This window comes from Alosa pseudoharengus, unplaced genomic scaffold, assembly GCF_046254945.1.
Source record: "Alosa pseudoharengus isolate Yale_2024_CS ecotype anadromous, Long Island Sound unplaced genomic scaffold, YU_APseudo_1.1 YU_APseudo_1.1_scf_2, whole genome shotgun sequence".
Classification (NCBI taxonomy): Eukaryota; Metazoa; Chordata; class Actinopteri; order Clupeiformes; family Clupeidae; genus Alosa; species Alosa pseudoharengus.
Genome location: NW_027468663.1, coordinates 47,937,287 through 47,963,335, shown reverse-complemented (window position 1 = coordinate 47,963,335; position 26,049 = coordinate 47,937,287). Strand labels below are relative to the sequence as shown.

General features: G+C 42.3%; 1 protein-coding gene across 1 annotated transcript; it reads right to left on the bottom strand.

Moving 5' to 3' along the window:
* Positions 1–426: 426 nt before the first annotated feature.
* st18 (ST18 C2H2C-type zinc finger transcription factor) lies at positions 427–25,805 on the bottom strand. Its single transcript, XM_076293307.1, has 21 exons — positions 25,729–25,805; positions 22,875–22,917; positions 21,502–21,532; positions 20,628–20,863; positions 15,426–16,256; positions 13,634–13,768; positions 11,631–11,721; positions 11,178–11,270; positions 10,818–11,029; positions 9,879–10,102; positions 7,313–7,591; positions 6,442–6,551; positions 6,081–6,143; positions 5,483–5,551; positions 5,230–5,292; positions 5,017–5,097; positions 2,883–3,104; positions 2,522–2,610; positions 1,448–1,551; positions 943–1,086; positions 427–567 (listed from the first exon to the last, which is right to left on the bottom strand). Exons 2-21 carry the CDS (start codon positions 22,915–22,917, stop codon positions 427–429), a joined length of 3,261 nt encoding a protein of 1,086 aa, XP_076149422.1. The 5' UTR covers positions 25,729–25,805.
* Positions 25,806–26,049: the final 244 nt, after the last annotated feature.

Sequence of the window (26,049 nt, the reverse complement as noted above, 5' to 3'; positions counted from 1 at the left end):
ACTATCATTATTAGATATAAATTAAATATATTACTGTGTAATAAATATTTGAATGGAGAGAATAAATAGCAACGGCATAATTATACGTAAAATATGTTTTACACAGAAATCAATTATGCAAAAAACAAACAAACAAAAAACAAATACAGAGTAAAATCAAGCAAACCATACGAAATAATTAAGTGCAAAGGGGTATAAATCTCAATAAATAAATGTATTGAGTGAGCTCAGAAGCTGTTAAAACGTTTACAAATTCTGGCTGGTAGAGTACTTTTTTCTCTTCAGTGCAGTAATGTTTTCAGTGGAATGGCAATGTTTTTCAGAATACCATTTCCTTGCACATGGAGGGACGCCAGGCCTCCTTCAGAAAATAAAGCTGTCCAGAAATATTGCCCCACGCAGCAAACCCCCTGACAGACAGACATCCTACACATGGATACCTTTAATGGCCTGTCTGATGTTATCCAAAAGGGCCTTGCACTCAGGGGAGTAGTCATGCTCTGAGTTGTTATACATATCCATCAGTGTGTTCACGTAGGCTTCGAAATTCTGCTCGTTGATAGGACCCTGCCAAGAGAAAAGGACATATTTACATCAGGACATGAGATTCTGTTCTGGCTTTACCTCCTAATTCCTAACCTAACCTCACAATGAGTCATAAAGGCAAACAGAACTCAGAAGACAAAACTACCAAGTGATCTGGCCTCAAAAAGGCACATATAGTTTATTTTTTATTTCAATTCTGAAGTGAAATAAATCAAATTAACCACTGAATGATTAGATTATGGTAGTCACACTGTTGATGCATAACTAAATGTATAGTGCAGAAATGTATTGCATGTGAGGAATATTGTGAGCTGGTTTCAATACAACATACTGCGAGGCAACATTAAATATTCATGCATAAACATAGACAGAAAGGCAACTTTTAGTGTATCTTACCATTTGTGGTAGCTGTATGTCTGTTAGGCTGTTAATAAGTGCCTGACTTAGACGAGCTAATTCCTTCAATAGGCCATCATTATGCTGCTCAATCATCTTGTTTTCTTCTTCAATTGTCTTTAGGTTACATTCCATTGATGATATCTGATATTAGTGAGAAAAGAGTGTATCAAAAGCATGTAAACATCATAGCTTTCATATATATAAAGGCCAAAGAGTAAATTTGTAGAACTTTCTTACAGAACTTCAATCTATCTTTAATTATCATGATATAAAATACAACGTTTCTCAACGTTATACTAAATTATGTCTGATATGTCATAATATATTTTTTACAATCAGAGTGATTAAAACTGGTAAAACTGGTATGATATTACCCCTAGGTGATAATTGTGTGGTATGTTTCTCTTAATCAATAACATATGAATCTTTGAATCTCGAGATCCTATATCACTTGTCATTGGTGAATTCTGTCTATTTCCAAGCAAACTGTGAGAGTGCTTACTTGAGTCTGCAGCTGCATCATGTCAGCTTCTATTTTCAGGTTGGATTCATTCAGTTCCTTAATCTCATTATCCAAGTGCTGCATGTCCTCATTATTTTCAATACCTGTTCAGCGGAGAGCGGGGACACAAGACAATGCTGTTGAAACAGGGCTGTGGAGTATTGTCACTATGATTTTACACTCTCGCCAGCCATCGATGCTCCTCACATCTATGGGCGATGTCAAGGGAGCATGTTTTATCAAGGTCTTACACATTTGAGTGGATTAGCTATACAGGTAGTAAGATGTGCCTGAGGCAGAACTTACATATCACTATATGTTTTGGATCAGACACTGTGAGAAATTGTTAATATTATAAAGACTATTCCTTGACTATTAAATGACTACATTTTTAAAAAATTATATTTATCATGGCAACATAACAGGGGAATTGAAGAGAGGGTAAAAATGAAGGCAGAATGATACTGTTTTGTAAGGAAAGATTAGGTGGAAATTGGAGGCCAATCCAATTTACACTGTTATGTATGAAGAAACGCCTGAATCACAGATCAACCTATAACATGGCTGGCTTCAGTTGCACTTGAAGTCAGCTAAATTCATAAGTTAATTTCATTTTTAGCTTGTTTAGCTAGTCATGAAAGTGTAAAGACTGAAGGTTGATGAGGAGTTTGAAGTTCCATCAACAAGGCCCAACAAAAATGTGGGGTTTCATTTTCTGTTTGGTATCTGTTGTAGTTATAATGTGATGTATACCGTATGTATGTATGTATGTATGTATGTATGTATGTATGTATGTATGTATGTATAAGTATACTGTTCCTCATGTTAAGATGAGTATGTATGGAAATATACACATCTATAGGTGTATAAACCAATAGCTATCCCTCTTAAATATCAGATTAGCAATAGGCTATCAAGTAGAAGTTTTATACAATTTGTCTTATTCCTGGTACTGTATTCTTGTACATTAATGTGGTGTGTTATCCCTGATATTGAAGTGTTTTAATGATTTAGAGGTACATTGTCAATGTATTTGGCCAAACCCGGTAGATAACACCCCTAAATGATGCTTACCACTGCTTGCCTTCACTTTAATGGTCATCATTTCGTCCCCCGCCAGCTTCTTCTTTAAACTCTGTGCATTCAGTGGACAACCCGACAGGCTGGAGAGAGAACACAAACTGGACACAATCAGCCTGTGATCAGTTCCATTTATCCAGTCATGCATTCATCGAGTGATCAATTCATCCTCCTATTCAGCTGTTCAAATGTTTCATTGTTTAATACAATTCTAAACTATGTACAGTAAACAGCTATGTCTTATATCAATCATTCAATCAATCGATTAATCAATCAGCCATATCTTTATAGGTTCTTTATAGGTACTTTCATCATACTTCTATAGCAATCATAGGTCACGGTGACGCTACCCCACCTCCTGTGGGTGATGAAGACGTTGTTGGCGTGACCCAGTCCGTTGCAGCCTGGGAGTGGGCAGTGTGGCAGCTCCTGTTTGGACACCTTCCAGGAGAAAGGTGACCCATTCATGGAGCACTCCTTCTGTCTCTTTGCAGCTATGGGACAGCTTCCTGCGCTCCGGTGGGATGTGTACTTCCCCGACACGTGACCCTGACCGTCACACCCCTCCACTGGGCATCTAAAAAGGACAGAGATGCAGGGTCAATACCTTTTGAGTTATACTGTTCAGTTATGCACAAACACATGTGCACACACACATACACACACACACACACACACACACACACACACACATGCAGTTGCTCAAGAGCCTCAAGTGTATGGGAATATCATAACATGAAGCCCTGTTGCAATTGGAGACACAATTACATGAGAAAATCAAAGCCAGTATTTCCACATTCCTTCTGGCAAAGCTCTTGGAAACACAAGCTATTTCATTTCAACTGGCACAAGGACATGATCATTACATGAGATTATGTCTTAGAATGTTTTTTTATAATGATAAGATAACCTTTTTTGTTTTGGACCAACAAATGTGTATTTATTTGTAAACTAAGAGCTTTTTGAAATGTAATTGCCAGATGTTATTCAAATATTAATAAATAAAAATGTGTTTTAATATAGTGCAAGATTATTAGTGATATGTGGTGAATTGCTGATTGGATGGTGAGGTTAAAATATTTTTTTAACGTGTCATTTTATATCACTTTTAGCTTTGAGATATGTTTTCATTTTCTTTACTCCTTTATTTCAAAATTCCCATAGTATTAGTTGATACTTAGACAGTACATACTCAGTCTAAAAAATTGGCTTTGTTCAAACCAAAATGTTGCATGTTGAGTAAGTCATGGACATGTCCACAAACATCCCTGTACTTATTCTGCCAGAAGATTTGTCAGACCCATTAACTTGATTAATCCAGTCAAATGCTGATTAAAAGTGTATTTAAACAACAGCAAAAAAAAAAAAAACAATGTTAAAATAATTGTACCCTTAAACTCACACACAAACATCATATCAAGTAAAAGCTTAATGATAACAATGAGTATGGTTTAGATGCAGCAGCAGTGCTATGAAATCACACACACAAGTCACTGTGTGTGGCTAAAACACTGGTAAGAGTTGGGTAATTTATTTTGCAATTCGCTATTTTACAGGTCAGTAATGGGATGACATAAATTGCACATAATTGTCATACGTATGTGTCCGATACAAAACAAAAGGAATGAAAAAAGAAAAAGGCTACGTGTGTTTTTGAGGTCATCACCCTTTTCCTGAATAGCCCCTCTTTGGAAAGTGTGAAAGGTTGCCAGAGTTGTTACAAATAGCATGGCCGATGGGGTATGGGGTGGATGGATGGATGGATGGATGGGGGTATGGGGGGGGGGGGGGGGGGGTATTTTAGCACTTTTCTGCTTAATAGAGCAGCATCAACAAGAGGACAAAACAAGTCCCTAACACTGCGCTCTCCCATCCATTGAACACAGGTAGCCATGCATCTCTGAGACAATAGAAACATGCCATATGGCCACCAATTTACAGTAATCTAGCAATGCTACAGATGCACTGGGATGCGGGGTGGGGAGGGGTTAAGGGGGGCAGGGTAGTCTGTCTCTCTTCTCCTTTAATGTGGATGAGACCTGCACTAGTCTAATTCCTAAGCTCTTGACATTGCATTAGTAATTAAAAAGGAAAAAAAGATAATACTACCCCCAGATGTAAAAGTGAAAGGATATTTGCATGGCTGACTTTGGATTTAAGCTGCAATCAATTATATTAATATTTGTTTATTTATTTATGTAGTTTCAGGAATACAGTTCCTGGGAGGCAAGGCCAAATACATTAAATGATATTCAATCATCTTTCCTTCAATGACAGTCAAAGGGCCATGCCATTGGCTGAAAGGGCATAGACATTATTCCATATAGCCTAAGGCAGAATATCTATATTAAATCACTGTTTCTCTGGAGAGGGTTAGTGCCAACTGAAGTCACTGTTCCATTCTTTTCTTAGATTGAGTAGCTGATAGATGAGCGATGACAAGTACTATGCAAACTTAAAATGATCATGGGTAAAAATAAATGTCATACTTAATTTCCTGCTCATCCTTTTCATCCTTGTTTGGTGTCAGCTTCAAAGTTCCCTTTCTTGCTCGAGGACACCCTGACAGGCTGAAAGCAGAAGAAACATAGTGAGTTCATCCTCCTAATCAGTCATTTTTTCCAGGGCAGGAAACGATTCCACTCAGCAGTGTGATCTGACGTAAGTGTGCTTTGTTTGCCGTGCTTCGAAGCTGTGTTTACCTGCGGTGGGAGGCATAGTTCCCAGTCACGTGGCCAGATCCATCACAACCAGGTGTTGGGCACCTGCAAGGACAACAATAAAGCACTGGTTTTAGCACTGGCAAGAACACCTCGCAACAAGTCCGACTTCAAAAATATGCAAATTCTGTATGAGACAAACATTCAGCAATCAATGTGGAGCTGTCTGTTCCCAGCTTTGAGCCATGTGTGAAACATGAGGGTATTTCACTGACTGGGATGACTAGGTAATTACTTTAGTTCCTGAGCGTTGGCAGCCATCAGCGACTTCAGGGTCTTGTCTGCCAGTGGACACCCGGATACACTGCAGAAAATAGCATCAAATTTACACAGCTCCCTGTCCGCACAACAACTAGCCCATAAAAGCCCACAAACAGTGAAGTACATCCAATCCCTCATCTAATCCTGATCTACTCTGTAGACGATCTGAAAGTAGAGTGACTTAGTCTGCAGGTAATGTAAGTTATCATTATTAATTGGGTATTATCTGTGCATGATATGTAGGTAACCATAAAAGGGCAATCAAAGATAAAGAGCCATCATCAATAATCTATACAGAGAGTGATGCAGGTGCAATAAATACCTAACAAATGTCACCTAACACACTGCACTGCCCCTTTAAATAAGTCATTTATCACTAATAGACAACCACTGTTTCTAAAAGTCAAATGGTCAAATTGATACTTTTTTTACTCAAGGTTGCACAGTCAGAATTTCAGTAAGGGATTTGCCTTTTGCTAGCATGTGAAGTATTGTCTTCTGAATCCCAGAAATCATTTCTCCATGACGTTCATTAGACTTATGGTAAATAGATTAGAAGGTGATGTGATTACCTTCGATGGGAAGCATAATTTCCTGTCACATGACCACTGCCATCACAACCAGGTGTTGGACAACTGCAAAGTAGCATTTTGTATTGATTACATTATATAGTAAACAATATCATATCTGCAAATGAACATTATATTTGGGAATAATCTCTCTGGGCTGGGGATGGGGATAGTATTAGAATATGCATGAAATATGCATAAATTATACTGTATTGTTGTATGGTAATATTTAGTCACATTTCATTACCTTGGAAGAAAAACAAGATACACTATGGACTGTGACTATGAGGCAGTGCAGACTAAATTGAAGTGTCCTTCATGTACTGAACTTTCATACATGTCCATGGAGAGATTAACTAAATACCTCATCAGTTCCTTCTTTGCTTCTCTTGAAAGCATCTTTGCTTTAGGACTCATCAAGCAAGGGTCTCCTGCATACGCCTTGTCATCTATTGAACTCTTGTCATGCTGGTCCTGTTTTTTAAGAGAAAGAAACTGAAAATAAACATCTTACAGTGGATATTCAGGACATAGCAACAGCATTATCGCATGCCACAGCAGGACAAGACTAGACGGTCGTGATTAGGAAAAAAAAACACATTCACATCCATTTAAAAGGTCTTTAATCCCTAAAACTATTTATGATGGACAACAATGGTGTTAAACCTTTGGATTTACTTTTTGTCCCCTGTAAGAAAAGGATCTGTGAACGCACCAGATGTACAAAGGAGACAAGCGTCTGATTTTCTAGACAATAGATTGGGAAGATTTGATTTTACACAGAAGAGCCGTGACATCTGTGATTGCAGACCACTCAAAACAGCCTTATCTCACAGATGAAAGACACCCTATCACATAAAGACAGACACAGATAGTTTCTCCTTTTTCACAGAGTGTGTTTAACATTTGACACACTCCTCATGTGTCATCCTACATCTGGTACTGACAACAACATGAACGTCTCTTTAAAAAAAAAAAAAAAAAAAACGCACCCTGATCCTGAGGGAAATAAAAAAAGATATTTCACAGGGAACAAAGCGCAATAATTCAGCATTGTCAGACACTGTAGGTAACAGACATATGTGGCTTTCCAAGAACTGGCTGTTCTTTTCCAGGAAAATGGACGCCGCTGATGGCACTGTTTACTCCACAGCAGCGGGAGAGAGCTACTTGAGACTAGTGCGCAACAGGCCCTAAGGCACCGAGCTTTCCCAGCACCCCCTGTGCATCCTTACCTCCCTCTCCAGCTGCATGTGGGGCTTGCTGAAGTTCAGCGGCGCGTCCCAGCCCTCCTGCTCGCACAGTGCCTGGTAGAAAGCCGAGGGGATGTGGAGGCCGCTGGCTTTGGCCATGGAGGTGACCGGCGTGGGCAGGCCTTCGCCCAGCGACATGGTGGGAGGCGCGGGCGGAGGAGGCGGAGGTGGCGGCAGTGATGTCTGGTCCTTCATCTTCTCCCTTTTGGTCTTCATGCTCAGGTCCAGAGTGCCGTTTTCATCCACCTCTATGTGCATGTCCTGAAACGGAGCCAAGAGCGGTGTGAGACCGACAGCTTTCACTGACATCAATGAGACGATATGCCTCAACAGTGTCTGTGGGCGCATCTACACTGGTTGGTTGTTTTTGCAGTGAAGAACCAAACATGGCTATCCGTGAAGAGAATGGACAGGTGGTTAAAGCAGAATAGCAGTGAGCCCTTTGTCTAAAACTCAGGCCTTGGCCAAGAGTGTCAAAACTGTTACTAGCTGTTAACTAGCTGTTTACTGCTGTTTGCATTTCCAATTTACTTTAACCAATGTAATCCAAACATGCACTGTATGCCTTAATCAACACTGTAATAATCAAAGAGTGGCCTCTCACGTTATAGCATTCTGTTTGAATTAGAAAAAAAATCTGAATTAAAAATAACTGCATATCTTTAAACCTATCTATACATCCAGTTATTTCACACAAAATATATGAGCGGTAGGATTACATGCAACAGCAAATCATAAGCGCGTATAGTACATATGTGGAGTGGTTTAAACCCATCAGATGAGCGCTGATTATGAGGAGAAAAGGAGACAATGTAAAGTGTCCTGCTAGGGCATAATTCTCCCAGACAGATCACTGGCGTATAGTTTTTTTTTTTTTTTTACGGTGACAGCTGTGTCATCTGTTTTCTAGGACACACAGGCAAGATGGCAGCTGGGGGTGAGGGTTTTAGGTCATCACCATTAAAATAAAAATTAAAAAGCCTAATGTGGCCACGCGGCTTAATGCAGCAAGTTTTTCCTTCAGTGACAGATGTGTCACTCATTAGGCACCGTGGCGGTAAGTGTGGATGTGGCTTATGGCACCCACTAAAACTTTTACCTCATTAAGAGAACGGTCTCAGAGTAACACCAATTATTCTGCACATATGCGAGCATTTTTCATACCATTATTAGAATCACAAAAGGGGCGCTTTCAGATTAATTAATCTGTGAGAGGGCCAAAAAATCTCGGACTACGCCTGTTTATTTTCAGCCTCTGACAAACTGTATGGCAACATTTGACTAATCTCAAAAACAGTTCACATTAAAAACCAAATACACTCACAGCTCTCAAAATGTAAAACCAATTTTGCATTTAGGGTTAGATTCCAAGTAGAATCATTTGTAGTCTCGTCTCTCAAGAAAATTTGCTTACAGTTACTCTGGCATAGAAAACACCACTATAACACTTCATATTCAAATGCAGGCCAGGCACAGATGACAAATCTACTAACACTGTTTTATTCATGCTGACAGTTTGTACGGTACCTGGTCCCAGCCCACATGCTCAGCCCCAGTGCTGGCATTCAAGCGCACTCGCTGAGCGTGTGGGAGTTTCAACGTCAAATCTCTTCATACTTACTTAACTTGGGACATTTACTGACTTCTGACTCCCTCCAGATGTCCATTATACTGTAAGCCATGCCTGTTTAAAGAGCCTCCCTGTACTTTAAAAGATAACCACCGTTCTGTTCAGGGAGCAGCTCGGGAGTGAATTAGGTTTAAGTGCTTTGAGAGAGAGCTGTACTTAAAATGGGGGAAATCCCTTTAAAGGGAAACTTTCAGCAGGCGCTGGCTAAAGAGGCCAGGCCTTTTCTGTGTGTACACATACTTTAGAAATGGTGTGCAAGAGGCCAAGTTGAGAACTCTCCCACCAGCTAATGTAAAATAGTGGGGGGAGATTTCCATTTTTTCATGTGAATGAAAGATTTCAGCTAATGAGCCTCTCTTTCTGATTGGTTTAATCCAGCCGAATGACCCTCATAGTCCATATGATAGAGATTGCCGGCTGGAGCGGATCGCACCAAGCTTATCCTGGATAATATACAACCATGCAAAACATCTTCTGCTGTCTGCCACAAAGGAGACACACATGCCTTGTAGATTAAAAAAAAATAATTTTGCTTTGCATGTGTCTCTGTGTCTCCATAGAAAGTCCAAATCAGATGCATGACCGCTATGTTTTACAAAAAGGAATCTAATTGTAATTGAGAAAAGGGGACAAGGCTGATTGTATTTCTCTCACTCGCTTTTGATGTGATTACACAAATTTTTCCTTTGTGTACATTAAAGCTTTACTGGAGGTGGTGGTGGTGGTGTGGCAGGGGTGGGGTGGGCTCTTGTTTTTTCTGCCACCAGAGCCACACAGTTGTCAGTGCCAAAAAGTGTCTTTTGATGTCCACCCCCCCACCGCCCCCCAAAAAACCCTCCTTCTTTTTCATACACAAATCAGAGTTGCTCCAGTATTGACCACATTAACTACCTTTTCCAAGTGGCCTAATTTGATTACCTTTGTGGCCGGTGCCAACGGCTGGCCGGAGAGGACCTCCATCTTGTCACGGTAGCGGGTGCTGAGGTTGAGGATGGCGGCGGTGGCGGTGGCAGCAGCAGCAGCAGCGTTGGCGGAGGCCTGGAGACCGTCGCTCTCCGTTTTGGAGTGAACTGGACTCTGCCCACCGCCGGGGATCATCAGATGACCTCCCAGGCCCAGGAAAAGGGGGTACTGTGATGGCGCTGGAAAAACAAACACAGGCACACATCTATCAGGTCTAACATCGGCCAAAAACCTAGCCAAAGCGTAAGCTGAAATGAATACAGGGAAGTTTCATGGCAACATGAATCGAAATTCATTTCATAGAAATAAGGGGAAAAATCTCTTCCATAGCAAAGCATTCAAATTAATCAAATTCTAGTGTGGTGTTTAATAGCTGATGCATCAGTATTGGGACATTAAAGTCCTAATGACGTACACTACAGCATATGGCATGATTGACTGACACCAGTACATGTGCTCTCTAATAAATTCTAGGCACAAATGACACAGAGGCTCAGCCACAGTGATTGCATAACACTGTCATGGTAAAAAAGAGCCGATAATTTATGATGATGAGGCGATCAGGTGACATTTCTGTGTTACAAATGTAACACATTTAATATTCAATGGAAATTAAAAATGCAGCACATGGTGACAGTCATTGTGTCATTATCTCACAATGACATCATTACAGAGGAAAAGTGACAAGCCTCATCCAGTCCCCCCTATTAAACACATTCTGCCCCTTAAGCAACATGAAAAGCTTGGTAATTGTCTCATTTAGTGTATATTAAACAGCATCTCTGACGGAAGCGTTTCGCTGCAGGTTGACCTGCTGTTGTTCTATCAGGTGACAGATTTGTTCTGCCTGAGCCCATGGGCGTGTGTGCGTCTTGTGAAAGGTGTGAAACTCACATTCAGAGAAGTGAGAGATTTCTTGATCCTGGTTAGGCGCCAACTGTGGTTGCTTGCCGAAGACCTGTGCGTCGAAGCTGGCGTGATCAAAACGGATCTTGCTGTACTTGTCCATGTCCTTGGAGATGTTTGCTTGCAAGGCAGCCACGGGATGAGACAGCCTGTAGCTACTGAACTGGCTGAAGTCGAATTTCTTCATCATGCCTGAAGGTCTAGATAAACAGCTAAACACACACACACACACACACACACACACACATTTATAGTTGCTATAAAAGTCATCCAGACACAATATTTCTACAGGATTCAGATGCTGTGATATATTAGTTTCAACAAGGGTTTCACCATTTGTAACATTACCTGGACAAGCGATCAGGCGGCTGCCTAGACTTGTTCATGTCCTCTTGTGGTTTGGAGATCTTCCCTGCAGCAGCTATGGGGCACCCTGAAAGACTAGGAGCAGACACAAGATGGCATCCTTTTCAGCCAAACACAACCATATCAAATACACACCCCAGTCAGTTTCCTACACAAATACTGTATAATAGGCAAATACCTTATCAAATACAATATAAATTTCAGGTTGGTGATGCTATTTTAAAAGGCACAGAAATTTTTTTTTTACAAATCACTTCTTACTTTTTTACGTAAACTTTTTTCTACCCTTACATTTTAACAGCAACTAACTACTATTTTGTTATGACCCACCTGACGTATTATTATACTGTATCAATAATAGCCTTTTGATGTTGCTAGTCTTGCTTCCATTTCAGTTACAATATATACTGTGTCCAGTTATCTGAAAAGACCCACCTCCGGTGTGTGCTACGGTTGCTGTTGACGTGACCTCTTCCCGTGCAGCCAGGGGTCGGGCACTTGAGGACATTTTCGTGCATGGCCAGGACTGTGGACAGGAGAGTTGTCATCAGATGAGTCAGGTAACCCCAGACCAACTTTACACAGTTCACAGTTCACCGTGGGTGTGTTTGAAACAAACATGATGTGCACGTTCACATTCATGGTGTTGTGAACATTGTGTAAGCTGTTAAACTACTCTTTTTGTTATACACAAATAAATATAGAGCCTTTCTAATAACAACAAGAAACATTGTCTAAATATCAACGACTAGAGTGCAATAGACATGTGTAAAACATGTCTGGTCTTCTCATATGTGTGGTGGCCTGCAGTCTCAATTGTCTTGTTTAATCCTCTGGGGATGTTACTGTGCTATCTGTAATGATCAAATTGGTGTGCCATTTGAAATAAACTGGCTCTATCGGCTCTATCGCAGAAAAGTTTTGTGAGTAACATATATGATTAGTGTGAATCAGTGTTACAATGATAAAAATGCTGTTGTATGGTTGTGCTATTTAGGTTGGTCCTTCTACAGTTTACAAGAGAGAAATGATGTGCATGAAGAGAGCCTCTAGCTTTTAAGAGTTTCCATGGTTATGTTAACTTTCTTCTTCTTCAAGGCATGTCTGGCAGTTTTTTTTTTTTTTTTTAAATATAACTGACTTCATTCTTCATAACATAATGTTCTTCTCTTCTAAAAAAAAAACACAAACATATGATTGAAGTTCAATTTAGAGTTTTTTTAAGTATCCAGTAACTTTTCATTTTGTACACAATTTTCAATTAGCTTGTCTGACATGTCCAGCTATTTGTTTCCACATGCTGGCATCTGCCAAGTCTTTGATTAGTAAATACAGCCTCTGGTCTGAAAGTACACGCTTTCATATTGAGAAAAGTTAATTACAATTTTTTGTTCCTTTTGTTGCTTTTCTGTTAAGTGGTAAGTGTTTGTTATGCTGCATTTAAATGGTGAAAAAAATGGCCAACAACTCCTCTTTGTGCTAGATAGTTCTACTTAGCTGTGTGATGACTCAAAGTTCATAAAACATATTTCCATTTTACTCACAGCTAACTGTCACTTCTCTCTCGGCATTAAGAAAGTTCTTAAAGTGTGTCATGTGTCTTAAGCACCCAAACATAATGCAGCTGCAGATTAGGTGGCCAAAGTAGCCATTTAAGGCACCATGATTGCTCATTATTAATTAGATGTTCACCTAATTACAAATAAACGTGGGCATCCATTTATGGAAATTATGCATGCATTTTAATGTTCTCAAAACATCAGAGCCTCATTTCCTGAACCCTTCTTAATACTACATCACTAAGTTATACCTTGAGCTCTACCTTAAAGTTTTGACATGTTCCTGAAATATTTATAGCTACATTCATAAGTTTGGTATGGAACACTCTTCAGCTATCTATATACCTAAATTTATATACATAAAAAACAGTTTATACAGTAGGCTAAAAATATCATGTTAGTGGCAAGATGTAGAAGATGTACCTATATTTTGCGTTTCTGTTGTGCTTAATGAAAATAAAAAAATATATAGTGTAAATTAATTAGCCATTTTAAAATATGTATTTATAAGTAACTTGTTTCCTACAAGCGTCATATTTGGAAATCTATTACATTTTGACTTGTATATTTTTTATTGATGTCAATAATCTATTAAGGTATACTATAAGACTCTTAAGAGATAGCTCGGGAAACATGCATATAATAGTCAAAAACTTTATCAAGGTACAGTATACAGTATGTGTTAAGGAAACCTAACCAAGGCCCTGCCTTGACATAATGATTTGTTTCTCTAGTATTCCCTTGTCACTTTCACCCTAATTCCATGTAGTTCTATAAACTAGGTCACATTTCAGTAGCTAATGTGTTCATCCTGGGTTTGAATGAAACAATGACACAGTAATATTTCATGATAACAGCCACAGTGCATGAGATACTCACTTTCTGGGGGGACTCGGACTTTGTGGGGACACCCTGACAAGCTCCTGTGATGGGGGTACAGTCCTGTTACGTGACCAGTGCCATCACAGCCAGGAGTGGGGCACTTCACATCCTTTTTATCTGGACGCAGGGAGTCTGCATCAACATCAGAACAGGGGAAGTTATTGCATATTTCCTGACACAATTCCATCCATGCACAGTAGAGAGATCTTAGAATACCACAAAATGGCTTAAATGATTGATAAATTAAGTGTGTTTGGAGAATATCAAATGTTATAGCTAATGTTTAATGGTATTGTAAAATCAAACAGAACAATGTAGCTATAAATTGGCTGTTATAAATTGCCATTTTTCAAGGAAATAGCCCAACGCTGACATTAACAACTGGCCTGGCTTCAAAACACAGATAGATTGAGATATACATTAATAATCCCTGGTCACACTTTGCTCTCTCTCTCTCTCTCTCTCTCTCTCTCTCTCTCTCTCTCTCTCTCTCTCTCTCTCTCTCTCTCCCTCTATCTCTCTCTCTCTCTCTCTCTCTCTCTCCCTCTCTCTTGCTCTCCCTACTGCTCAAAATGCTTATAGTAATCTGTTACATTAGTTAAGGCTACAGTTTCACTGAGGGCATGCATTTCTTAATGCTCAGTCACAGAAAGATTACACTAGGGATTACACATTTAACAGCAGTCATTTGAAGAATCACTAGGAAACATGAGAGGTACTTTAGGGGGATTTAAGACTTATGGTCATGGTTAAATATCTGCATGATTCCAATATGGCAAGCCTGGACATTTCCATCAGAAGATTTGGTTATTTTTTCATTTCCAGAGCAGTTATGTATTACGCCACTTGTTGCCAAATGTTTTAGTACTAAAGAGGATTTGATCTCTCCAGCTTTACGTAAAGGAACCCTTCCTCGCACAATATGGCCCTGTAACAATCTCGACATCGCTGTCCCTTTATTGGTGATTCTAACATACTGAAGGTCAGGTGTGAGTGTTCTAGAAAAGAGATGAAACAGCTTCAAATTAGCTATGAGATACAGTAGAGTGAGAGAAAGAGAGAGAGAGTGAGAGAGAAAGAGGGAGAGAGAGAGCGAGAGAGTGAGAGAGAGAGAGAAAGAGGGAGAGAGAGGGGGGGGGAGAGGGAGAGAGAAAGAGGGAGAGAGAGAGTGGGAGGGGGAGAGAGAGAAAGAGGGAGAGAGAGAGAGAGAGAGGGAGAGAGAGAGCGAGAGAGTGAGAGAGAGAGAAAAAGAGGGAGAGAGAGAGAGAGAGGGGGGAGAGAGAGAGAAAAAGGGAGAGAGAGAGTGGGAGGGGGAGAGAGAGAAAGAGGGAGTGAGAGAGAGAGAGAGAGAGAGAGAGAAAGAGGGAAAGAGTGGGAGGCAGGATATTGTCAGATGGCAGGTAGTGTGCTTCCTCCTGGCATGAACATTAAAAGCATTTAACATTAGACCGCTTGTGACTGTCCTCGCAACTCCAGGGTGTGTGCACTGTGAGATTTCATGGCACAGTAATCACAGGCTAATTTGTGCGTGGCACTGATTGGGTTCATACACGCACGGTTTGCCTTGATGGCCAAAATAAATCAATATCAATCTGAATTAAATGTTATGTTAAATGTGCAATTCAGCGAGGCAACAGTGGAGGACATGATATTCACAGTCCTCTGAAGTGGAACCAGTTGGGTTAAGGCTACAGCTTCACTTAGGGCATGTATTTCTTAATGCTCAGTCACAGAGACTGCTCTAGCGGCCATATGGTGTGGGCTCGACAGTAGGGCAGAGGGGCCGCACCTTTACATCCGTGGAAGGCGGCGCGGGCGACGCTCATCTCCAGCATCCTCTGGTGCCGGCGCTCGCCGTTCATCTGCTCCAGCAGGAAGCGGTCCATGTCCTTGTAGGCGTGCTGCAGGGCCTGCCGCTGCTCCGACTGCAGCAGCATGGCCTGCTCCAGGAGGCTCAGGTTGAGCCGCGCCCGGTCCAGGCTCACGGGCCGCACCGCCAGCCCGGGGCCCCAGCTGGGCTCCAGGCGGGCCTGCTGCTGCTGCTGCTGCTGCTGGTTGTGGTGGTGATGGTTGTGGTGGTGGTGGTGGTGGTGCAGCTCGTCCTCGCTGTCCTCGCTGGGCTCCCGGGTGAAGGCGAAGTCGTCTGCTACCAGCAGGCCGCTGCCGGGCCGGCCCATGTAGCCCAGGAGGGCATCCTCCGCGTGCAGCTCGGCGCCCAGACGCACCCTCCTGGCCAGGGGTTCGTCGGCGGGCTTGGCAGGGCTGAGGTGGAGGTGGACGCCGTTGAGCTGGCCACCAGCGGAGGCAGGCGAGGGGGCCTGCAGCCACTCACCGTTGTCCAGCTCCAGACGCTCCAGATGCTCCAGGTCGCGGTGCCGTGCCAGACGGTAGGCCATGTCCATCTCCCGCAAGCTCTCGTCCGCGTGGTTCTCCTTATGTAGGCCTCCCTCCTCACCCTCTTCCTCCTCCTCTTCATCCTCCTCTTCCTCGTCGATCATCTCGGGGATCAGGCTTTGCGGTAGAGGCGATCCCTCGCTCAGGGCGTCAGACCAGTGGAGCGAGTCCTGGGCGTGTGTGTTTCTCTCACTGTGCAGAGCAGGGTCAAGCACTCCATTCTCCTCTGAAAATAAAAAAGAGATCTCATTTTACAACCCCAGTCTAAATAAATAAAACAGCTTGTACATTGCAAACATCACAACTCTGTATTCCATATTAATAAACACAAATAAAACAAAAATCATTCAAGCATCAACAACAGGAATTTAGATGCAAGTGATAAACTACACATTTTCAGTAGTCACTCTTTATCTTAGATGAAAAAAACACTAAGATATGCAGCAGCAAATGTAACTACTACACTAATTCCTCAACAACCATTTTTCTTCAAATTGCATTCCAAGTATGTAAAGATTATAAAATGAGAGGGGTGGGGGTGCAAGAACTACATGGAAACCAGAGACGAACATTGTTGTTTTCTTCTGCATAAAATTTGCAAATCCAAACCTACAACTTGACACAGATTTTAAATCAGCGGATTAGAACAGAGGAAACAGCAGTCGTGGCGTTGGACATGAGTTTTCTAATGGGAAAGAAGTGTTCGAGCGAGATGAAAAGTGAAAAGAGACAAAGACTTTAAGGCACTGTGATTTCAACTTCTGGTCATCCTGGATACTCATTTGTGTGGACATCATTTTCATGTTAAAGACATAAACAAAGAGGAGAAATGGGAAAAAAACCTTCGAAATGGGAAACAAAATTGTTACAAGAAAGCAGAGCGCTGCCTAATCCACACTCATCATTCTGTGCATAAAAAAAGCTTTGGATTATGAACCCTTTTATGTTCCTGTGGATTGATAGGAAGATAAACATTAAGGTTGCATGTTGGACGGAACAAAGAGAGATTGAAAACTGTTCCGAGGGACAACACAAATATGTCCAATGATGTAAACAGCATGCTACATGTGGAAGTTGCACAAAATTGAATATCTCTGACAGGCAAGCCCTGACCTGTAAGGCAGCCTTTGATGTTTGGACAATGATCACAAAAAATGATAACTCTTCCACTGTAGAAACAAAATTGGGGAAATCAATAGAACATGAATAAAAGGCATTTATAAATTCAAAGAAATATTATGTCTAAACCAGATGAATAGCTTTTTATAGCTTAGGCTACTGTTAATTGATTGAAATCATCACATTCATCATAAAAGTAGCCTTGAAACAACTTGAAAAAAAATTAGCACTTTAAAACAAGAGATATGCTTTATACAGTGGCCAGAATAAGTCTTCATTACTGGGTCAGACAGCTAGGACCTCTTAAGCACCCAAATCCCCTTTAAATGATACTTTAGAATTGAAACATGGCTGATTATATTAAGTCAGAGTCAATGATTAACAAAGGGAAGCTATCATCTGGATTGATTTAAAATCTCTTTTTATCTGCAAAACCACTGAAACTTACTTGTGTATAAGGCTCTTAGGCCATAAGGGGTTTTTCAGTCCAACTAAATCATAAGTAGGCGATAGATCTATCCTCTTAGATGATCTGACGTCACAGCCCGCATCAGAAATAGACCCGGGCAGAGCTGGGCAGTGTGATAGGTTGATTAGATATTTTGGGAATCATTGGGGATCAAAAATGTTGTGTTGTGTGTTAAAGTGCTCTTAAGAAGAAAACAGGCATTAACAGATAGGCACTAGTCTGCAGAGTGTGTGGTACCACGCTTAATCCCCCCCAAAAAGCAACATAAATGCTCAATGGATCACCCTGTCTGCCACACTTCTGCCAAAAACAGATAGTAGGATTTACAAATATAGGATGGGACAGCGCTTTGTGCTATACAGTTGATGGCAAACAAGCCTCTGTGGCTTTTCATAAGACAACCGAAACCTTCAACTGTCAGTTGACAAATGACAAATTCCTTAAGATGTTTATTTGTTTATTTTTTCCAAATCTCCAACATGTAGAGGATGAGACAGGCCCTCCTGCACACTGTGTGGGAGTCTCTGCTGGCCAACCACGGCCCCAGGACCCCCCCCCCCCCCCCCACGTCATCCCTCATCACAGGTGTGGGACCAGCTGCTCACCGCCTCCGCCCGCCGACACACACCGCACGCAGCCACGCACATGGGAACCGGGAGGTGTTGCCCTGATGGAGGCCACAGCACTACAGTACCAGTACAGGCCACATCCAATGGATCAGAGACAAAGGACACATAATCTACCCATGCCAGGTCATGGAGTTCATCTCATTTTTCTTGACGAAGATGAGGAATATATAGCGTGATTAGAAGTGATTATTGGAGCTGTGTCACGTCCCTGTAATTGCTGAGGCCCTATCAGATCTTTATGTGATGTGCATTTATGTATTATTATTATGTGTTTTAAGTGTGTATAGGAACAATATTAAATTGAATAACTCAGTGGTAGACTCTGTTGTTCAAGACACATGCAGACACAGAAACATTTTACACTTTGACACAAAAAAAAAAACAGTCTCCTCTGATTTTTCACAAAGCTTGGGATTTGCCCAAGTGACTTAAAAAAATGAATACACATCGAGTAGAAATCTCCATGCAAAGCAGGCAGATTGTGTTGCTGTGTGGTGAGATATGGCCGCTCCTCCCTGATACTCTGTGTGTCACTAGAACATTTGAATCTTAACAGAGGCGTCAAAAAGCAAGGCTGTCCAACACTGAGATGAAAAGTTCGCCAGTTATGCTTAGTTACAATTAACAGAGGACTTCACTGCCATCCAGATGGATGCACAGCCCTGACCAAAAGAGGGGGGGGGACATGGAAGCAGAGAGAAAAAGAGATAGAGAGAAAGAGAGGGAGAGAGAGAGAGAAAGAGAAAGAGAGAGAGGAAGAGAGGGAGAGAAACACTTGGATCCCGCCTGTAATTTGCGTGTTGGAACAGGTGAACAGTTTGTACTCCAGAATAGCCATTACCGGAGAGCGAGTCTGCAGACCAGAAGCTTGGCTAGAGTCACATGCAGTACGGTGCCACCAAATGGGAGGCTTCCCCCCAGCTCCAACCCCCACCACCCCCACCTCCACCGCCGCCTGCCACAACCCCTCTCCCTTTCGCTGTGAAATGCAGATATTGACTGCAGCCCCTCATCCCTATTCTTCCATTCCTCACTACTGCTGTGTATTATGCCACCCCGACATGCACCAAACCTTTGCCACAGATGACTGATCAGAGCCAACTTCTTAATGTGGCTGTCAACACACAGGACATACATCACTGTGGTGTTAAATGGATTTTCCTATAGAGTCTATAAAATGTTTTGTGTACACATTCTCTTAGATGAGGACATACCTGCCATGAATAAAGTTTGGAAGAATTATATTGATGCCTAGTGAAAATATTGCAAAAGGGTTAAATAATTGTCATGTAATATGAACCCTGGAAACAAATAAATTCCATTTCCCGTAAATCTACTCGATTCATTGAGCTATTCTGTTGGTCCATTTAACAACCCACATGTGTCCAATAATGGGCTGTAGACATTATGCCTAATTATGTATATTTGGACTGTGTTAGATGGCCTAACAAAGGCTTTCGAAGGGGACAATTACGTTTGTTGCTTAGTTACATCGTTAAAAATACACCAAATAAGTACAGATTATAGAGGCCAGGGAAATACGCACATAAACCATGCACATTGTTGCCAAAATGTTCATAATTGATTCATTAGAAAAAACGCAATGTTTTGTTTTGCTAAAGGTCCACTTCTATAAAATAAAACAGCAACTTTGATTATTTTTGTGCGACTGTTGTCAAAAAAAGGTTTGGGTGTGTTGAGTGCGCTGTCTCCTTTGTCAAAGGAAGCACACAATCACAGTGTTACCCTCTTTTCTATTAGTGACATTATGCGAGCAATTATGCAAGCTCCTAAAAAAGACTGTTTGAGCTGTGTACTCAGCAGGAGTGAGAAGCATGACAATAAATTTTGGTGACTTGTTCCACGCTTTGATTGAATAATACAGTATATTTTCTTTTACTCAGAGCTAAATACAGAAAAAAGAAAGGGGAAACAACATCATCATTTAATCTGAATACTCACTTTGGTCTCAATGCAACACACACACACACACATACACAAACACACACACACACACACACACACAGAAACACACACACACACACACACACACATGTACAGGCACACAGACAAGAGAGAGATTTGCTGTGCCAAAAATATCATGGCAGATCAGCCGTCAAAAAACTTTGGTCTGTGGATGTGACAGTCTACTCATGTGGCCCCAGCAGTGTAGTCTTTTACTCCCCAGCCCCAGACACAGTGGAAATTAATGACAGCGAGGGAGGGAGAGAAGGGGGGGGGGGGGTGTGGAAGGAAGGAGAAAGGGAGGGGGAGGGAGTTGGGTGGCAGAGGAGAGGAAATATGAATGCAACAGATGGCAGTTTAAAATTCAGCGTCAATTGTTCATCAAAACAGACAAAACAACAGGACATCTGTCTACCTGCTGGAGTGTCAGTGTTCCTCAGCTCGGCTTTGTCCCGTGCGGCTGCCAGCTCTGCGCCTTCTTCATCCTCGTCCCTCTCTCCGTCCTCGTCTCTGTCGCTGGCTTGGCCGGGGCCGGGGCTGGGGCTGGGGCTGTAATGACGCGGCCTCATCAGAAGCGACTTGCGCTTGTTGACGGGGGCCCCCAGGACCCCATCGAGCGCGCTCCTCTTCCTGGCAGCCAGCACGCCGGCGCTGCAGTGACCACAGGCAGGGAGGTGTTGGTCAGGAGTCCATTATGATCGAGTCACAGTCACCACCACAAGGGAGACAGACCCCCCCCCCCCCCGGCTCACAATGCACATAAAAACACAGGCGGACTGGACACTGTTCTGACCATCCCTACACAATACAGCCCAAAGTATGGCCACAGCCCTGTCTAAAAAGGCTCCCACGCAGACACCCTAGCTGCTTCATTCCCAGGCCTGAAATCTCCTGACCGTTAGTTGTTATTTCCATCAGAACATAAAAATACCCAGTGGGCACTAACTCACCATAAAGGGACGTGTAAAAACACCAAATACAATATGTGATCACGGTAATTACACTGTAGTTATTATGCTCCACACATTTGGAATTGAAATAAGACCATGTGGTACGTATTCAAGGACATGGAGGATCTGTGATACAGTAAATGGTCCCTAGGGACATAAGCAAAGCAAAGAACTACAAAGAGGACTATGCAAAATACTGCTGTAAGTTGTATGTTAAACCACCCAACAGCTACCCATTCATGCATTTGATGAAAGAATAAAAAACAGGACAGGTGAAAGAAAGTCAGCATGGCACCGGTGCCAGTACGGACGTGATAAGGCTGTTGAACTCTGGCTTACCTGGGCACCTCAGCAACGCAGTCAGTCAGAACTGCAAACAGAGGGACAGGAGAGAGGGGTAAATGTGTGTGTTTACATTTCCACTGCGCTGGACCACAGACACAGCTGCCCACCCACTATCAGCCGCCCAGCATCTGAAGTCAAAACATCAGCTTATTGACCCTGCCAGACAACTGCGCAGGTTACACAGAAGTCGGCTGATGAAAACAAACACACACACACACACACACACACACACACACACACACACACACACACACACACATGTGCACACCAACACTGACACACAGACAATGTAGGATCATGAGATCATGTAGCTGAAGATTAGCTTTTGATAGTTGAAAATTAGTTTGTGATAGCTGAAGAGATAACTGCCTTGGGGCACAATAGAAAGATCTTGAGTGTTTACTCAGGAAGTCTTTGGAAGAACACACACACATACACACAAACACACAGAAAGAGATAGAGAGAGATAGAGAGAGAGCAAGACCATTGCCAACAATTCAGCATTTTTAACTATTTTTCTTCCCAATGTGTCACAACTGAGGTCCATTTTAACAGGAAATGAACTGAAGCTGAGATAGGAGGCGTTTACAATAAGCACCCACAGGGACGCAGGCCAGTGCGAGAAACACACTGACGAGGGTGAGAAGAATGAACACACTGCTTATACGCTATCGTTTATTCACCATTTATAAGCAGACTCACAGACGGAGGTTCAGAACTGCCAGTTTCCCTGGCATGTGTGTTCAGCTTCAGGTTTTGTGGTTTGAATGGCGAGAAAAGATAAATGGCGTTTCTGTTCCTGTCTAATCCAAGTCCCCCAGTGCCTAACTAGAATCAAACACAGTAAAAAAACAGCAGCTGATGGGGGGGGGGGGGGGGATCACTGCAAACATTGACAGAGCTCTGTAGAGAACTCCAGACTAACTCACTGAGACTTTCTTCCCCAAGTCCAACCCTCCCCTCCCCTCCCCTGCAAGAGCATGCCAAGGAATTGTTTGAATGGCACGTACGTATAGCGGAACAACTAATCCCTACAAGACTCCGAGCACTTAAATAACGATATGCCACCTCAGATCGAGCAAGCACCGGGCACAGACGCACTCCTTAACTCATTTGAGCCAATATTGCAATTTAATGAAGTGATTCCCCTTTGAATAATGCATTGGCTTTGCTGGCAGGCCCGCTCTTCACGTTGAAAAGATGAAATATTAAAGCAGACAGTTCTGATATGAAACTGTTGAACTGATACTTCAGCTGAATTGAGCTGAGTGGCGTGGATGAGCGTGAATGGGACGTGGAGTAGGAGGTAGGGGCGTGTTGGTGTGGGTACAGAGTGTCGAGCACCATGTGCTACTTACCCCCGCTGCCACCGCATACTTGGGTTTGGTTCTCCTCGCCTTCAGCGTCCATCTGCAAAATAATAAAGAGCGGAGCTGAGCGAAGAGCCAGACTGACGGACAGACAGAGTGGACTGCCATCACTGTGGCTCCACGTAAAGACTGATCGATCACAGGGCTCCGTGGTGCAAATTAGGGAAGGAGGGACTGTCTGTCTGCCTCATAAATGCTGCATCGATCCAGAAGTTTTGAAGTGCAAGTCATACAGCTCATTAAATGGTTCAAACAAGCGCACCAGTTTGATTTGGGTGATAGTTGAATGTCATGCTACTTCATAGGGTCAGCTAGTTAATGTTTGTCTCCTTAAATCAGAGTACACAAATGCATCTAATAACTGAATGAATTTATAAAAGATTAATCCCCTGCCTATTGAGCACCTAGCTGTACTGTACTGTTGGGGAGGGCTGCACATCTCAAAGACTTCTGTAGATTGGGTGGTTTGACAAACTTTTATTTCCAAGATAGGTATTTCAAACATCAAACAAATTTCAAACATATCTGGACTATTTCACAATATGAATCAGTGTTATTTGCTTCTTAAATTAAATTACTTGTAATTTAAATGTGAACTTTTTTTTAATTCATTTTCAACTACCCAATCAGAGACATGCTTGTAAGTGGAACACAATAGCTGGGGATTCAGTAGAGGTCTCTGTGTTGTGGCTGACTGTTGTTTGGAGAGCAAACATGTTAGCAACAGGCAGAATCTGAGAGGGAACAACAGCCCCATTCTAAACAAACAGCAGCCACGCCACCGTAATGTCACCATCCCCCCAGACTCATCTAAATACCAAAATAAATACATTTCTCCGAGGTGCCAAAAAACATAATAACACGCTGGAAAAACATCACCACGAAAGGTGTGGAAAGAGACAGCCGCCACACCGTGCATGTTTAGACAAAAAGAGTTGTTAATGCCCGGCCACTCTCCCCTCTGATAGTGGCGCCGTCGCCTTGCCGATCCCAAATAAAACCTATTAAATGTAATTATTCCGGGCTGATGGCTGTGTATAGTGGTCACCGGGGCGGTGGGGAGCACTGAGTCACTGGCAACGGCGTTACTTTCTCCCCGCAGTAATGGGAAACCTGACTTCTCTCGCTGGCGCGCTGTTGTGATTGAAGCTACTGACCTGTCATACATTTATAATGGGGGGGAGCAGGTGTGGCAGTGATGGACCTTAATTTCCTTTAATAAACCTTTTTATGTGGCCCACTCCTAATGCCACGCCAGTCTCTCAGAGGTCCTGCGCGTAATAGGTTCATTACTTTTGATTACCGGGGCCCTATTGAGACAAACAACTCCCCACCACTATAGATTACATTCTGTAAAAACTAATGTACCTGATTAGTTCATTACACTGCTCTATTTTCACTTGCTGTGCAGCGCTCCGGCCATACGCTGATGTGCACGCAGATGCGCCGACACATATGCACACACGTATACTCACAAATACACATGGACACACTTGCATGCACACATACATACACACATGTGCACGTAGGCTAACACAAACACACACACACACACACACACACACACACACACACACACACACACACACACACACACACACACACACACGCACGCACACACGCACACACACACACACACACACACACAGACACACATCCATGTTTGCTCATTGGCTAACACCTCTTGAAAGACCCATTAAATGTGGGAACTGTTTTGTTTTGATCACATTGTCTTGTTTTATGTTAATTTACAATCCCCATGAATATACAGTACACACTACTATCTATTTTTCAATGCATTTAAAAGGAACAGTGTAACACTAATATTATACCATAGCATGTATTAAAGATTAAATGAAACAACTGAATAATCCATTCACAGATCCTTTCATAGACAAGCCTGAATGTGTAAACTCATTTTTCCATATTTGCATGGAATGATATAACTGTGATCTCTCACTGTTGTGTGAGCATGCAAGCTTCAGCTACACTATGAGAGAAATTGTGAAAGGTTCTAAAAGGTTATAAAACAATTATTTTTGAAACCTAATCCTTTTGAACACTATTAGTCTACCCACTGGCATTTCCTGTGCCTGTCAGGAAATCATAAATTGCAGTATGAAGAGCAGTGATTACAGTACCCTGGTCAGAATGCAGTCCACTGTGGTCATAAACCCCCCTATGTGTGTAAGTCACTTAAAGGTAGAGTCCACAAATAGGTCCTTTGCAGTTCACTAACGGTCCATTTGGTGTGTGTGCATACACGCTGCCTAAGGAAGATGGAACACAGGTGTGTCATTTGATTGGCTACTGAGCTCAAAACCTTTCAAACACTACTGGTAACAGTCCCTGTAACGGTCAAGACAAGCATAACCATTATGATTTATTTTTCTGTGTAAAAACTAAGTGCCAACAAAAAGAAAAGATTTCCCCTTTTTTCATTAGTCTTTCTCTCCTCCTCAGAGACTCACTACCTTGAGCTACTATTAGAGCTGTGTCCCTGGACCTTGGCTTCAGCCATGGCCAGATCCAGAGCCAATGAGGCGGCTGGGCTTCATCTAATCACCAGCAGTGCTGGTCATCCAGCGGTCAGACGTACCTGCGCCTTGATCCGGCAGCCAGTCACCAGAGGATCCGTTCTGCCTCAGCTGACTGGACTGGCTCTGTCTCACCTTAGTGCTACCTGCTCCTGTCACTCAGTTACAATCGCTGTCTAAAGGGTGTTACATTATGACTACGGGTGTGCTTCTGTGAGATTATGTGAAAGTTCAGCGTAACATCTTACATATTGTAGAAGTTCAGTGTTTCAAATGACAGACCATTTACTGAAGAACTGAACTAAAGAACTGACCTCTCTTTGTATTTTGCAGGACGATTTACAGGATATGTTGTCAGGTCCACCCGATCCACCCCGGTCAGTGAGTCCACAAGACCTCTGCCTCAGGATGTGAGTGTGCAAGTCATCCTCTGAGAAATAACAAATACGAAGATGTCAGTTATTTCAGCTCAACTCCTTCATATTAAATACATCCAACTGATTACAACATTTCAAAGCACATGGGAAGGCACTTTTAAACCAATAGGCCAGTACCAGTCTCTTTGTCACGCATTTGTGCAAATACACCAGCAACGGCCAGTGCCATTCTTAGAGAGTAGATGTTAAGACGTAGGG

What these genes read in the sequence shown, in the direction of transcription:
- st18 (XM_076293307.1), bottom strand. Translation starts at nt 22,917, where the DNA reads ATGGACGCTGAAGGCGAGGAGAACCAAACCCAAGTATGCGGTG. An exon ending in AACCGTAGCACACACCGGAG is followed by an intron (nt 11,271 to 11,630) that starts GTGGGTCTTTTC and finishes GTCTGCTCCTAG; the next exon opens with TCTTTCAGGGTGCCCCATAG. An exon ending in AATCTCTCACTTCTCTGAAT is followed by an intron (nt 10,103 to 10,817) that starts GTGAGTTTCACA and finishes TTGTTTTTCCAG; the next exon opens with CGCCATCACAGTACCCCCTT.